Below are 15,382 nucleotides of genomic sequence, written 5' to 3'. Positions count from 1 at the left end.
ATAGGCGCGAAGTGGGAGTATTGCCCATGTCTATGTTAATCCCCCGTCGTCCCTTTGTGGAGACCTCATACCGCCCTATACACGATCACCCCCTTCGACAAAACTGCTTCTCGTAGTTCGGGCTGTTACGGCCCTCCTCCATTCGCCCTCTCTGAGATGTACATGGCGATGTTGATGCTCTGCGTGCTGAATGATTTGCTGCCCGTCGCCGCTGAGAGGTCAGTTAGTCTGAGGAGAAATCACAACGAACGATCTGCTACAAGTACCTCTCACATCGATGTTGCCTCATTACCCCGGCCGACGTCGGACGGCGTTCTCGCAAGTTGCTTTGGATAACAGCCCCGACCGCCACATCATCAAAGCTGTGAAATGCGACCCGTTAGCTCGTCGTCAAAAGAAGAGTAGTTGAAGCTGTATCAAAGTAAGAGGACGTACGCAGACGTCTTGTTGTAAGGCAAATAGCATTTTGAATTTTGAAGGGTAGGATGAGAGCATCGTGTTCACAGGGAGAGTGAAGGTTTCGAGGTTGGATAAATGGCTCGAGAGGTTTGGAAGATCATGGAGAGGTTGAATCTGTCGTATTTTGTTGTTGAAGTGAACGGTTGGCAGCGCGGTGTCGGGGTACAATGTATGTTGAACGTGGAATATGCGTTGATCGATTTACGTGATAGGACAGTGTCAACGCAGTGCATGGGCGGGCTGGAGTTTCAATGGGCTAGTGAACCGCCCTTGGCGTCGGTTCCGGAAGCACAGGTGTCTTAGTAGGGGCATGGTTGTTGACGAATTAGCACTCGTACCTGAGATACAACAACGCCTCTACTCCTTCTGCACGGCCGTGTATATTCCGTCGTTGATCATAAGTCGTGGGGTCTTTAGCTGGGTTCAACATTCCAAACAGGCTTGAAAGTGCATGAAATGTTGGATTCGCGGTAGATTGTTGTCGTTAAGCGACCTGTTGGTGGAGCTGCAGTCCGAAGCGCTGAGAAAGCTCTCAGAGGAGACCCGGATGACAGCATTGTCACTGAGCACGGATCAGACAACCGCCGCAGGAGTTCGTACGCGCAGGCCAACCGTCCTTCGCATTGGTCCTGGCGGTTGAGGTGTCTTGGACAGGGATCGTCATCCAAATCATGGATGCCCAAGCTTCAACCGCTCACCTGTCAAACAGCACAAGATATCAACCGCAGGACGACTAGCCTCTCCTCCGCCATCCGGGAGCACCTATGTTCCATCATTTGTCGTCCCGAATACATGGTTGGAGGTCTCCAGCCTGGAGATATCAGACGCCCGAGTTGACTTTGATGGGAATACAGTATGCAAGGCGAACTGTGGGCTGCATAGTCAGACGACGTGCGGTTCGAGTGTGACAAACATAGGGGGTACGTATGTAAACCAACACAAAAACTGCCCCTCTGTTTGCCGTCGATCCCACGAGGAGTGGTTGACGGGCAGCGCATAGATTGCTCGCGTTTAGGCCACCAATTCATTTGACAGAAGAATCAAGGCGGCGAATTGTTAACTTTCGCGAGATGCGAGGAAGCACGCCAGCATGACGCTAAAGCGACCGAAATCGGACAACGCCCGTTTCTTCTGCACCGCGACCCACTTCTGTGCTCAACTTGACTCATCCCATTTGTCAACGATGGTCTCTTTCTCGACCTCTTTGCGGACCTTTTTCGTACCAGCTCCCCAGGGCATGCCTGAGAGTTTGAGGGGAGTGAGGGTGAGGTGCTTGTAGGGATAGGATTGGCGGGGGAGACCCGCTGTTGGGCCACTGGTGATGGCCTGCGCGGAGGTTAGTGAGCTTCTGAAAACATTCTGAGGAGTTATACGCGGTTGTGGTCGATGATCTCCGTGATGACGGCGATCTTTCTGCAGAAGGGGCCACATTTGAGGAGGACGACTGTTGAACGGAATGAGTAATTGTTACTGGAGAACCTATTTCCACAACGACGTACCTCGCCCAACCTCGACGAAGCTCTTGAAGTTTGGTTCCTTCAGCCCAACAATCTTCTGACCACTTTTGAACACAATCGTCTCCGACAAGGTCGGGCATGGAAACCTTTCAAAGGTTTCCTTGCACACTTTGGCAGAGAAACGACACTCACTGTGCTCATATTGTCTTCGTCACCTATAGTGTGTAAGTTAAAACTGAGGACGAGATAGATTCATGTTTTGACGCACCTTCAAGTTCTTTATATCTCAAAGTACAGAAGGACAGGTAGCAATTAAAAGGAAATGTCCAAGTCACGTATTGTCCTTGAAAAGCTCCACAGCTCTTTCCGCCAACAAATATTGGAGGTGGGTGTTAGGAACGAAAGGCTGACACAACCAAGGATCAATCAAGGGGACTCAGTCTGGACTCACACCAGTATACACTCACAATAACCACCGCAGCGCGCCTTCGGGCGCAAAGCCCGCTACGCCGATTAGGCTTTTAAATCCCATTGACCAATCCAAATAACACCTGCGTTTGCGGGGGTTACATAAAAAGGTCATTTATGTGACCAGCTGAGAAGCATTTCACATTGGAGAAGGAAATGGATTTTTTTGTATCTACTTATCTCGTCGAATTTAAGCGGATTCGTCCCGAAAGGGGTTCGTGGGAGCGATCCAGGCGATCCCTGAGACTTTTCAGGGATCGTGCCTCGGACCCTTCTGGACCCTTTTGATGCCATCACATCTAATCACATCTTATCAACGTGCACACGTGCTTCCCTGCCCTCGCCTTTTGTGCGCCCAAAGAAGACGCGTCCCCTTGTTCTTTCCTTCCCTCGCCCCTTCCCTCAACGCTCTCTGCGTCTCATCTCCGCCGTTGATGTGGGCGTCGCTTCGCCCGCGTTCCCCTCGTTTTCTGCATCCTCGCCGCCTGGGGGAAACACTCTGCCTCTGTCGTGTCTATGGCTTACATGCTGTTATCACCTGCATCTGCCTCGAGGTGCCTTTCTTCACGATTTCGGTCATCCTTCTCTTGTTTGGCGGGCATCCCCTTGACCTTTCTCTGCGCTGTCTGTTTCATATAGAGGTGAGTGGATCTTCTTTGGATCCTTTTCCAACTTTCTCACTTCCACTCTGTTTTGAAGATTTCGCGTGCGCTTTTGTCGCTCGTCCCTTTGGCCTCCGACTTCTCCTAGGCCCGTGTGCACCCCCCTCACCCGTATCTGGTCTGTTGCGTCTTATTGGCGTCGTCTCAGCACCCCCCAGTCCTCTGGTAGGAGGACCAGTCTGCAATCCGCGAGTTCACTTGCGAAGTTTGCTGGACTGCGTCCTGCTCGACTCGTCTGACGCTTTGGTTTATCCGAGTGCCAGCGAGCGAGTCGCTGTCGACTTCCCAGCAGACTCTGACAGGCTTCAACCGGGTTTTCGAAGACATCGATTCACCTCAGATCATGCGATCACTTGGCAGCTGCAACAGCTCCTCCCTCCAAGCTCGCTTGACTGCCGCAATGGCTCCTCACCTCAGCTTCCTCGATTGATCTCTGCGGCGAATTTCGTATATGTGGTGAGTAGATCTTCTGTTGATCCTCTTCAACTTCCTGATTTTCAATCGCTGGTGAAGGGTTCACATGCACCTTCGCTCGCGTACCCGTTGATTACAGGCGAGATCGCCTCTGGCAGCATGTTTTTTGGCGGCATGTCCTCTGGCAGACATGCCATAGACCACACTTTCTCCACCACCGTTGCCCACTTTGCAACTGTTTCCTAACGCTTCGACCCAATTGTCGCACCCATGACTTCGTAACAACGAGTCCACCAATTTCATCCTGATAGGTCGGTTGATTTTCAATCTCTTGTTCATTCGGTGTTCAATAACTTCAGCCTATTCTCAGATCGAAGCAAATATGCGAAGACGACACTTTTTGATTTCTTAGTTTACTTTTCGCATTAAATAAAAAGTATTATGTGTAACTATAGTAGTTGTGTTGTTGAAAATGGTAGCTAGATTCTTTTTTTCATTCCTCGAACTGCTTGATGGCTGACCTATCTACTTTGCAGTACTCTTGCGGCGGTTGCGGCTGAGAATTTTGCCTTCCGCCTGCCCTTTGACCCGGATCGCGTGCAAGAGAGCCGTGATGCCATCCTTATGTTCTGGGTAAGCCTGAAGGAATGAGGTTTCATCTCGCCCAAATCTGGAAGCAAGTAGTGAGTGTTGACCTCGGTATTCTGCGAAAATGGCTCACTCTTCAATGAACTCCAGTGCGATCGTGCGCCGTTGACCCCATAACTGGCTTTGGCGACTGGAAGCATGCCACTCCCGTTTCCAGTGCTCGAGAGCTGTGTGGTGGTTGCGACTGGGGTCGGGATGCTCCCAGTCATGTACGACCTGCTTCCAGGCAGTCGCTCCCATCTTGCGGCTGATTTCTGGCACGACCGCAGATGGCTCAACAGGAACAGGACCGCCCGAGCCATTTGTCATGGCATTCATCAGCGAGGAGCTCTGGAGTGGAACTACAGCCCCATGGCCACTTCCAACTGTAGGGTAGATACCGTGTGATACATAGCTGCGGGGCTGACTGCCATGATTGGTGAAACCTCCCCAGGACGTGGGTGCGGGCAGTGGCGCGGGCATAGACTGTGTTACAGGCATAACCTGTGGCCGCTCGCTAATCAATGTTCGCATCTCTTCCCACATCCTGCGCTGCTCTGCGAACTGCACAGAGAATAGCTTGAGTCCTTCTGCAGCTGTTAGAGGTCGCGTTTCCCCACTCTCGCCCATGTGGGACATGTTGGCTTCGTAGTCAACAGGACAGAGAGCATCACTATGATCCTCTTCGTACGTATATAATTCATCGAGCAGGTATCGTATTAATGTATCACGCTAGATCCACAAACATTAGCCTTCTGTAGAAGTGCAGAGCTGATACATACGTGTTCGCCAATCGCCCACCCTCCCCACCAACGAATTCGAGCCAGCGTCCAACGCTGCCCAATCGGCGCGAACATAAAGCGGTATTGTGCACCTCCGCGGCGGAAGCAGTGGGTTGTGAAGTGTCCTGCGCCCCTGATTCCTGCTGCCGCAGTCCACTCGTTAATCCTCTTTTGAATAAGGTCGGATGTAATGGGTACATGTGGGTGTGCAACCAGCCCGTTCACACCGAAGGACGGAAAAATGAACTCATCTGGCTGTAGCTTCCTTCCAAGAAGCCGAGTCTCGTAAAATTCCTTCCATTTCCAAATGTGTGTGTATAGGTCAATGGCGGGGTTGTTGGGCTGTGGGTAGACGTTGTAGGTATGCCCTGTGTGGGAAGATTGAGCACCCCATAATTCAACAAGACATTTCGCACAAACCGTTGAGTCCATTCTCTCCGTTCTTTGATTTCTTCTGCCAGTTCTTACGGTTTCGTAGATTGAACTTGACGTATGGTAGATGAGGTTTACCTGGCCTTGGCGGCGGCGCAAAATCAACATGTTTAGCCTGAAGACCAGCTGCCTCGTTCACCCTGGCTTCATGTGAGGTTTCTTTTGACTTGGCAAAGATCTTGAGCTTACCGAGTCCAGATCAACCAGCTAAAACTTGCGAACGCCAGATTGAACAAATGGCTAGCTTTCAATGCAAGTGTCTGCTGGTCTGTGATCTCAAGGTCGGAAGGACAGGTTTTTTGCGAATGTGCGAACAAAGCTTGCATATCTGCAAGTGACATGGCTCGGGAATGATTCCGCTCGCCCTCGCCATCCTTGTTTTTGCAGGCATCGAGCATGTCCTCGACCTCTGCCGAGCGAGTAGGATTACCCTCCCATCTTTGGCGGGCATCATTGAAGTGCCAACGTCCTCGATACATGTCGTTGGCCCTTCATCATCGTAAGTATGTGGCTATCACGTTCTCGATGGGAGACATACATTTGGTCGTAGTACCGTGTAAACGCAGCGTGAATTGAGATGGCCGTGGATGCCTTTCTATTCTCTGTGAAGCACTTGTGCGTCATAAACATGGAGATTGCAAGCGGCGTGCATTCAATGGGGGGGCCGTCGAAGGCCTTGTGGAAGTCGGGATCCAACTTGGCTGGTCCGTCGTCTTGTATTTCATCCTCATCATCATCACCCGACAATACTTCATCCCCATCTTCCTGCCACCGCTTTTCTGCTTCTGCTTGCTCTACTGAAAATCGGGCCACAAACTCCTGCCCCCGCTTGACCTGTCCACCATAATTGTTATTCGTGTTCTCTGATTTCCCATACTGCTTCTTCTTCTCAACGGACGCCTTTTGGAGACGAGCATAGTCATTGGCGGAAAGTGGAGTCTTCGTCTTTGATTTGGGTGCCCTCTTGCTACTCTTGCCCTTGCGAGCCTTTGCTGGATTTGAGGGAGCTGGCATGGTAGCTTCGTCAAGGCCAATTCCTCTGAAACACGGACTTCATTAATATTTATTGATCTCATTTAATGATCGGTTTATAGTACAAACAGGAACAGATAATGGAGAGCCGAAGTAGGTACAAGTAGATCTGTCTAACCCTTTTTTACTCCTCCCCGCTTGAAAGAGTGAGATCGACATGAGTCCCCGCAACACCAGGGGGAAGAATCAGCTCTATGAAAAAGAGGTGAGCTGTGAATGAGATAGGTTCCGAGTGGAAGGTATACACACCTTCGTCAGAGCAACTGATGCTCATAGCATTGCTCTCGTCGGCATCAGTGAGCTCTATGGGTGAAGTGGGTAAGGCGAGAAAGGTAGTTGTTGAACCTCTTCCGTTTGAGCGGCTGTGGCGATAATAGTTGTAATCTTCATTGTCTTCGTCGGCAGAGTCAATCTCGATGATTTCGTGTGGTTGTCTTGCAGCCGAGTGGCTGGTTGAAGCTTGTGCTTGGTCGTTACTTTGCGCCGTGGTACTAGAGGTACTTCCTATTTCCATGACTGGCTGTACACTGATACTACTCGGCAATATCTGCAAAAAGAAGACAAATGGGGAGGGGCCATAAAAGAGAGAATCAACATATACCGGTTTGTATGGAGCAGTGTGAATGTTGGCTTTCTTGTTTCTTGGGGGTGCCTCACGTAGAAATTTGTCAACGACGGCTGGAACTGCGCTGTGAAGGATCGGCCCCGGTACCCAAACATTGATGCTGATAATTGAGCCTCCTTTCACCAAGGCATTTTCGTCTTCAAGCGCTTGCCTGGCACCGCTCAGGGCAGCGATAGGTAGTGGCGGCAACCATACTTCGACAAGGTAGGACTCGAAAGCTGATTCCGACTTGAATTTTGTGTCCTGTTTACAAACGTGGCGGATAGACGACGGTGAAAGCACTGACTTCTCACCCGAGAAATTATGAAGCTATTGAGATGAGGTTCAGAAACATTTTATACTCATAGCTACTGCTACGTACCTGTGAAAAGGTGCGGATGCAGTAGCCGGGCCAGACATGGCTGTAAAACTTGTCAATGATGGCTGTTCCCCATCCAAACAGACGCTCGCAATGAAAGGCGAGCTTTTCTGTATCAGGGAACTGAGGCGAAAGGTCACCAAGGTTAGGGCCGATCCCTCCGCGAGACCAGGATGTGACAGGATTAGCGTAAAGGTAAACAATGTGGGGATCAGGAAAGTTCTCAGGGACCTTTGTCGCCAATGTGGTGCAGTGACTCGGAAGGTTATGACGGGGATTGGTGGCCAAGACCTTCTGTAGCTGATGTCGCCATTTTTTAAGGTAAACCTCAAGCTGTGTTTCGGTCATGGCTTCCGCAGCTGCGAGCAAATCTGTGGCTAAAGCCGTGGATGCTAGCTTGGTTGCAGTGACAATGCCACATCCTGGCAGGCCAGCCTTGTTCACGAGTGATCAGGAGTGAGGTTTTACAAACGAAAGAACGGAACTCACAGTATCATAATCCGCACCATTCAATACAGCAATCAACAAGAAACCAGCCCGGCTTAAATGGTTTTGACCCTCCGTTTTCGCGGAATCTTTTGTTGTGTAGATCTCGGCATCATCATCGCCCTGCTTCTTCATGTGGAGACTAGGTGCAAATCCGTTAGTAACGAGCTACACCCCTGACATATTCTATCAACACCAACCTTCGAATAAGCCTTGTTCCACCAAAAAGAAAATAATCGCTATCCGATGTGATGGCAAAGTCGATGATGCCATGTCTTTCGAAAGCGGCTAGTTCCGCTTCTGCCTCGCCTGGGGCCTGCGAGCCGAAATCAGTGTCATAACCGATTGACAAGATCAGGGGGAAGGGCTTACTTGGTGAAATTTGTAGCGAAAGTCTTGAATGATCTCAGAGAAGTGTTTGATGACCCAATGCTCCTTTTTCTTGACCACCATACGGCGCTTGTAATCAGGCCTCTCGGGACCATCAAAAACAAATATGACGGTGATTGGATAACGAAGAAGATGGGCCAAGCGGAAGAAAAGTGTGCGAAGCTCTGGATTTTCACCAGCTTGAGTGTGGATGTTATGGTACATGTGCTCTCACTACAGTCTTATTCCCTCTCATCCTACAGTACTTACCTCCTACCTCTTTTCTTAACTCCTTACGGACTCCCATCAGTGTACTTAGTCTATTCTCGTGTTTACCAACTGTCTGTAAATAGCGCGTAGTATACCCGGATTCAACACGCTATCTCCACCTAACGCGTTGTGATCAGTCTCGACGCGTGTAATCAGTTGTGACGCGACGCGACTGCTTGGCAACGTTTGGATAAGAGCTGTTTGGTCAATCAAGGGGTAGCCAAACAAGGACATATCCAAACACACCGAACAAGAACAAAGGCTCGATATATCTTGAACGTTCCAAGGTATTCTATAAAGATCTAGAAATACGAAAATAGGTACTTAAGCACACTTGTAAGATAGAAGAAATCAATCATCTTTTACCCCAAATATAACTGCGTGAACTAAGTTCTTGAGAAAGACTAAACACGACGCTACAGCAAGTATTTAGTAAAGCCGCGCGCTACTAACTACTTCAAGTCCGAAACGTTAACGTCTTTAGACTAACGTTTCTGATTGGCGCCGCTTAAGTCGACCACAAGAAACATAGGTCTCACAGGATCTAGAGCAAACCCAAACACTTACACTCACACTTGACTATCAGCCTTCCATAAAGGTTTATTCTAACTTACAAGTCTACATAGTGAGTCTTCATTTTATAAAGCTAACTAACAAGTTGTTTGTATTCGCAGGAATACACCAACGCCAGAGTCCGAGAACTCTAACATTGGTGGACACATTGGGAAATCCTTGCCTACGATTCGTGTGAACATCTGCACGATCGGATCTCAAGATCTTAACTAATACAAGTACTTCCACAACCGGCGGAACACGTTGCACCCACACAACGCATCCTAAACGAAACCCTCACGCGAGATCAATCCGTACAAGATTTGCTTCTAAGGTACCGACATAGCCCCATGGATACAAGGAAATCAGGTAGCTCCGGTAGGAAAACTAACAACTCGCAGTCTACAGGAATGTCGAAGAGTTCGACCCCCATTCCCCCTTCTGGAACGACGAATACGTCCCGCGGAAAGGAGACCGCGTTAGACACCAGCACGCAAAACGTATTCACACCGGGAACGCCAGACATCCCAGAAGACTTGGATATGACCGAAGTACCGTTCTTCAACACAGTACAAGGGCCAGATCAAGAAACGCCTATTCCAAGTATGGTCGAACCTGAGCACCCTGATATCGAGGATCTCACCGAACTAGGGACACCATTTGCATTCGAGGACTTACCTGATCGGGGTTCATACAGGGAGATATTCATCGAGTTTCCTGGTTGTATGCCTTTCTCCTCGTTTGGTGAAACCGTTACTGACACGGGATTTGACAGATCTGAGAAGATCTTCGCCTTAGCAGGTCGACATCGTCAGGCCCTGCAATTAGGGGAAGCTGCACTCAGACGACCCATCTACAATTCCTATAATAAGGTCGTCACGCGAAAAGGGCGGAAGGATTTGTTCAAGGAAGAAATGGACACCTTGAAGGAGTTATTAAGTCGTTTGTATTACTTCAATGACGAATCTAACGTGGCCGGTTTCGCGTTACAAAGGATCATCCTAGTAAATTTGAATCATCAGCTAAAGGCCCGACGGAATGAAGCCGAGGAAGACTTCATAATTAGCGGAGAAGGCGTTCCTACATTACCTAGATGGGGTCTAAACAGTAAAGCCGACGAATTTTGGTCAGCAAACGATTTTGAAATTTTAGGAGCTTGCTTCCGTCGAGAGGTCGAAAACTTTTTAGCTTACCTAGCAGAACATCACGACTTTTCCAAGGCAAAGAAGGGTAACAAACACGAACAGCGAACGACCATCATCACGAAACCTTCTCATAAAAAGGTGTTAATCAGTACTCCAACTATCACGACCGTATGAGACTATCAACCTACATTCGTGAATTATGGCGCTGATAGCATTTCCGCTCACCTCAGCCGGAACAAGGGTCACGCAAATCGTTTCGCGGCAAATAGAAACACTTCAGTATTCGGCCATCCCGCTCAAAATAGTTCCTCACACACGTTCAAGGAATTATTTGGCGTCAGGCAAGGTGAGGACGCGATCGAATCCCAGAATGGTGATGACGATTCCGTTCATTCAGGATCTCACAAATCTGGAACCGGAATTTACAATCAGCAAGGACAGCGTCGAAGTGGAGGGGATCCAGGAGACCCTGACGGCAGCGACAGCGACGACGGAGGAAGCAATGGACCGCGCCGAGGACCAAAAAGAACGGCGGTACCAGACAAGTCACGAAGGAATCCATTTGAAACTACGCCGGAAGGAGGGAATTCCACTACCGTCAAGGCCCCTCCAGAACCACAGTTCGACACCAAGCTCAAGATGGACACCATTCCGACGTGGGATGGTAACCCGGAGAACTTAAGACGATGGCTCTTGAAGATCAATAGCCTTGCTAAACGATCTACCATCGTCTTCAAACAACTAGGTACATTAGTACCCACGCGGCTTACAGGGTCAGCAGAGATTTGGTACTACAGTCAAAGCGTCGACACGCGCGACCGAATCGAGCAAGATTGGAGCACCTTACGCGCAGCAATCGGGGAGTATTACATGAACCGAGCATTCCTCGACAGGCAGAAAGCGCGCGCCAACCGCGCTTCCTATCGCGATATGGGTAATGGAAGGGAGACCCCGAGTGAGTATGTTATTCGTAAACTGGAACTCTTACAGTTTGTGTATAATTACACAGAGAGAGAACTAATCAACGAAATCATGGAGGGAGCACCCTCATTCTGGGCGACAGTAGTCACCCCTCACCTACTATTGGACCTCGAGCAATTCCAGTTATCCGTCAAATTTCACGAGGACTCTCTCTTACGACTAGGGGGAGGGGAAAATTCTTTGAACCGGCAAGTTAATTCTAACTATTCTAAGGATAATTCCCAACGAAATCCTTACAATCCGTTTAGGAACGCGCGCGTCAATCTGGTGGGATGGACCAAAGCGGCGTCGAACCCGCAATTTCCTAAAGATGACGCCAATGTTTCACCACGCGGAACACCCGAAGAAAAAGGCGCTAGGCCTTGCCGCCATTGTGGTAGTGGGAAACACTGGGACAAGGATTGCAGGCACGCTAGAAAGGGTGAGAAACGCGCAAGGGTTAACGCGGTCACCACAACTGCGGAGGAAGATCGAGCGGAGGAAGAATACGACAACATCTATTACGAACGATTCAGTGACGAGGAAGACATAGAAGATAACCCGGATTTTCCGAAGCCCTCTCAGCCATAAGGGAAGCATCGAGACTGAGGGGGGTAAGTGTTGTTAAGTCTTCTCGAGTTCTTTCAGAATCCGAATCCTGGCAGAAGAACTTGCTAAATCCGTATTCTAGTTCTCCGTCTTTGAACTCCTTATTTGTTAAAAAAAATTCGCCACCTTCCATCAATCGTAAAACTAGGCGGAAGCTCTCCAAGGAAATCAACAGTATTTCATTCCATACGCGAACGCAAAATAGTGAGATAGAAAGCACCACTATCGAACTTAAGAAACATTTGGCTAGACCACCCGGATGTTCCTTTTTAGGAGCACGAGCTACAGAAACCCCTGTCAGCCTTAGCGAGGCAGGAAATCAACCGATACCAATCATCGTGGATTCAGGATCAGATATCACTCTGATCTCCCAGAAGACACTCGACGAGATGGCAAAACCACCTAAGGTGAGGACTGGTCAACGCATTAGACTGGTGCAAGTAACCGGGAACGCAATTATCACCGGATACGTTACATTAGACGTCTACTTCCACACTAAGGATGGACCTGTCCTTATAAAAGTAGAAGCCTATGTCGTAAAGGGTATGTCAGCTCCGCTTATTCTCGGAAACGACTTTGCAGACCAGTATTCAATCTCGCTTCTCAGGGAGGAAGGAGAAAGCACTTTGATATTCGGAAAATCAGGGCGATCTACGAAAGTGCATAATTCTATCATGACAAGTCTACTCGACGAAGAAGGACATGCATTCAAGGTACTTGTCCGACCTGATATCACGTCCAGAGCACTCAAAGGGAAACTTCATAGAAGATCCCAGAAAATCAAGCGAAGGATAAACCAGAGAACAAAGGATAACTACGTGCGAATCGCGTCCTCCGTGCAAATAGCACCGGAATCTACGAAGTTAGTAAGGGTACAGGGCAACTTTTGTAAAAGCGTCGATCACTTACTTGTAGAAAAGAAATTAGTGACAACGGGTGGACCAGAGAGCATTTACGGATGCGCAAACACGCTGATAAACAGGAAGTCGTCCTTCGTGTACATCTCGAACTTCTCGAAGAAACAGGTTAATATTCCTATAGGACAAATATTGAGTCAGGGACACGACCCTTCGACATGGCTCGATAAGGAAGAACAATTTACCAAAAAGGAAATTAACGCTATCAGCGGTCACGCCAACCTTTTAAGGACAGTTATCAACTCGGAAGGAACCTCCATCGACAAGAACCCTTTCGTAAAAATGACCAGGAGCGAAGTTGATGCCTTACAGGACTCTTCGCGTCACGATTATAGCTCGGATGACGTTCTAGCGGAACCACCTTTGGAAGGAGGGCCTAAAACGGCCGAAATACCAGGGGATACGACATCGTCTGCCGAATTACTCAAGGAGATCGACATTTCGCCTGATCTGACCAAGGAACAAGCAGACGATCTAAAAGAAATTCTCAGAAGACATGAAGGAGCATTCGGATTGGAAGGAAAATTAGGACATTACGAAACAGAAGTCGATATCCCTCTTCTCCCTAATACTAAACCAATATCTATTCCACCGTATCAAGCCTTGCCAGCCAACCGGGAGGTAATCGACAAGCAAATGGACAAATGGATGGAGCTAGGAGTGATCAAGCCCTCCAGGAGTCCGTGGGGAGCCCCCGTATTCATCGCGTACCGAAACAGTAAACCTAGAATGGTCATCGACTTAAGAAGATTAAATGAAAAGGTAGTGGCTGACGAATTTCCACTTCCTCGGCAGGACGAAATTCTTCAATCACTTGAAGGAAGCCAATACCTTACTACGCTTGACGCGCTCGCTGGATTTACACAACTGAGCATCAGAAAGGAGGATCGAGAAAAGCTGGCCTTTCGAAGTCACAGGGGATTATTCCAGTTTAAAAGGATGCCGTTTGGGTATCGAAACGGGCCTGCCGTATTCCAAAGGGTAATGCAGGGGATTTTGGCGCCGTTCCTCTGGATTTTCGCACTTGTGTACATCGACGATATAGTAATATTCTCCAAGTCGTTTGAGGATCATCTAGTTCATATAGAATTAGTATTGAAGGCTATTGAGGAGGCGAAGATAACCTTGTCACCTGGAAAATGTCATTTCGGGTATCAATCCTTAATGTTACTTGGACAGAAAGTCTCCCGACTCGGGTTATCTACGCATAAGGAAAAAGTCGACGCTATTCTTCAGTTAGAAAATCCGAAAAACGTACATGACTTACAAATGTTCCTGGGGATGATGGTCTACTTTTCCTCATATATACCGTTCTACGCCTGGATCATTCACCCACTGTTTCAGCTGCTGAAGCGCGGTAGTAAGTGGAAATGGGATGAGGATGAACAAAACGCGTATGATGTATGCAAACAGGTATTAACTCAAGCGCCGGTGCGGGCACATCCAATGCCAGGACTACCGTATCGAATCTACTCAGACGCATGCGACTTCGCTCTTGCAGCAATTCTGCAGCAAGTTCAACCTATTAAGGTTAAAGATCTGCGTGGCACGAAAACTTATGAAGTATTGGAGCGCGCCTTCAAAGCCGGAGAACCGATACCCGATCTTGCAACTCATCTAGTCAAGGAGGATTCTGATGTGATGCCACAAGGCGCGTGGGACGTAGAGTTTGAAAATACGACGGTATATGTTGAGAGAGTGATCACATATTGGTCCAGGGTTTTACAATCCGCAGAAAGAAACTACTCCCCTACCGAAAGGGAAGCATTAGCACTGAAGGAAGGACTAATTAAGTTCCAACCATACCTCGAGGGAGAAAAGATTCTTGCGATAACCGATCATGCGGCGTTAACGTGGAGCAAGACCTTTCAAAACGTTAATCGGCGACTACTAACCTGGGGCCTAGTCTACTCAGCGTTTCCTAACACGAAGATCGTCCATCGAGCCGGAAGGGTTCATTCCAACGTCGATCCAATCTCCCGACTACGACGCCGCGTACCACCTCAGAGTAGTCCTTTGGATGTTCAATTCGATCCGTTGAAGCTAAAACCGGCAGAAGACCCGTTGCGAAGCATGTTTGACGAGCTTGGCCCCAAGTTCGAAGAAAAAATGTTGACAGTTGCGACCCACTTCGCCGAAAGCGAACTTCAGCTTGAAAGTAGTAACAAACGTCTTGACGTAACGATAGCCCTGGAAGGTGATAAGGAAATCGTAGTTCCGTATGAGACGTCTCAGTCGTATTCTACCACTGTTCAAATAGGTGAACAGGAAATTAAAAGGTGGAAAGACGCATACGCACGGGACTCGCATTTTAATCTAGTAAACCGAAGTAACGAGGCAAATGAAGGAGTAAACATCACATACCCTCAATATCACTTCTCCAGAGAAGGACTTGTTTACTTCCTGGATTCCACCGGGAACTCAAGACTTTGCGTACCAAAGGACCTTCGCGCCGAAATTATGCAGGAAGCTCATAATACTATTACCGAAGCGGCGCACGGAGGTTATTTTAAAACCTACAACAGGATTAGCGCTACTTACTATTGGCCCAGAATGTCGAGAGAAATTAAGATTTTCGTCAACACCTGTGACGTCTGTCAGAAAATAAAGCCCAGACGGCATGCTCCAGTTGGCTTACTTCAGTCCATTCCAGTCCCATCGCAACCTTTCGAAGTCATCAGCATGGATTTTATCCCTGAATTGCTGACTTCAAACGGATTTGACAATATACTAGTGATCGTTGACAAACTCACCAAAT

At 48.5% G+C, this 15,382-nt stretch overlaps 5 protein-coding genes and 1 pseudogene across 6 annotated transcripts; 3 read left to right on the top strand and 3 right to left on the bottom strand.

Moving 5' to 3' along the window:
* Positions 1 to 156: 156 nt before the first annotated feature.
* On the top strand, positions 157 to 1,296 carry LACBIDRAFT_323226 (uncharacterized protein; the record flags this gene model as incomplete). Its single annotated transcript, XM_001876859.1, has 3 exons — positions 157 to 218; positions 610 to 628; positions 934 to 1,296. 3 exons carry the CDS (start codon positions 157 to 159, stop codon positions 1,294 to 1,296), a joined length of 444 nt encoding a protein of 147 aa, XP_001876894.1.
* Positions 1,297 to 1,515: 219 nt separating this feature from the next.
* Positions 1,516 to 1,989, bottom strand: LACBIDRAFT_231693 (annotated as a pseudogene; the record flags this gene model as incomplete). The annotated part of the gene is made up of 3 exons: positions 1,516 to 1,785; positions 1,833 to 1,903; positions 1,959 to 1,989. Coding segments are annotated over 3 exons (372 nt in total), but the record flags the coding sequence as incomplete, so codon positions are not given.
* Positions 1,990 to 2,818: 829 nt separating this feature from the next.
* Positions 2,819 to 3,706, top strand: LACBIDRAFT_311232 (uncharacterized protein; the record flags this gene model as incomplete). Its single annotated transcript, XM_001876858.1, has 2 exons — positions 2,819 to 3,502; positions 3,560 to 3,706. 2 exons carry the CDS (start codon positions 2,819 to 2,821, stop codon positions 3,704 to 3,706), a joined length of 831 nt encoding a protein of 276 aa, XP_001876893.1.
* Positions 3,707 to 3,985: 279 nt separating this feature from the next.
* Positions 3,986 to 6,315, bottom strand: LACBIDRAFT_311231 (uncharacterized protein; the record flags this gene model as incomplete). The annotated part of the gene is made up of 6 exons (XM_001876379.1): positions 3,986 to 4,130; positions 4,182 to 4,819; positions 4,870 to 5,237; positions 5,290 to 5,441; positions 5,491 to 5,790; positions 5,840 to 6,315. 6 exons carry the CDS (start codon positions 6,313 to 6,315, stop codon positions 3,986 to 3,988), a joined length of 2,079 nt encoding a protein of 692 aa, XP_001876414.1.
* Positions 6,316 to 6,457: 142 nt separating this feature from the next.
* On the bottom strand, positions 6,458 to 8,396 carry LACBIDRAFT_311230 (uncharacterized protein; the record flags this gene model as incomplete). Its single annotated transcript, XM_001876378.1, has 6 exons — positions 6,458 to 6,525; positions 6,583 to 7,267; positions 7,320 to 7,751; positions 7,806 to 7,944; positions 8,003 to 8,118; positions 8,175 to 8,396. 6 exons carry the CDS (start codon positions 8,394 to 8,396, stop codon positions 6,458 to 6,460), a joined length of 1,662 nt encoding a protein of 553 aa, XP_001876413.1.
* Positions 8,397 to 9,403: 1,007 nt separating this feature from the next.
* On the top strand, positions 9,404 to 11,689 carry LACBIDRAFT_323223 (uncharacterized protein; the record flags this gene model as incomplete). Its single annotated transcript, XM_001876857.1, has 4 exons — positions 9,404 to 10,278; positions 10,351 to 10,883; positions 10,911 to 11,093; positions 11,148 to 11,689. The coding sequence occupies 4 exons, from the start codon at positions 9,404 to 9,406 to the stop codon at positions 11,687 to 11,689; spliced, it is 2,133 nt and encodes a 710-aa protein (XP_001876892.1).
* Positions 11,690 to 15,382: the final 3,693 nt, after the last annotated feature.

The sequence above is a fragment of the Laccaria bicolor genome, genomic scaffold, assembly GCF_000143565.1.
Source record: "Laccaria bicolor S238N-H82 LACBIscaffold_4 genomic scaffold, whole genome shotgun sequence".
Classification (NCBI taxonomy): domain Eukaryota; kingdom Fungi; phylum Basidiomycota; class Agaricomycetes; order Agaricales; family Hydnangiaceae; genus Laccaria; species Laccaria bicolor.
Note: the sequence above shows the minus strand (reverse complement) of the source record. Positions and strands in the feature narration are given on the sequence as shown.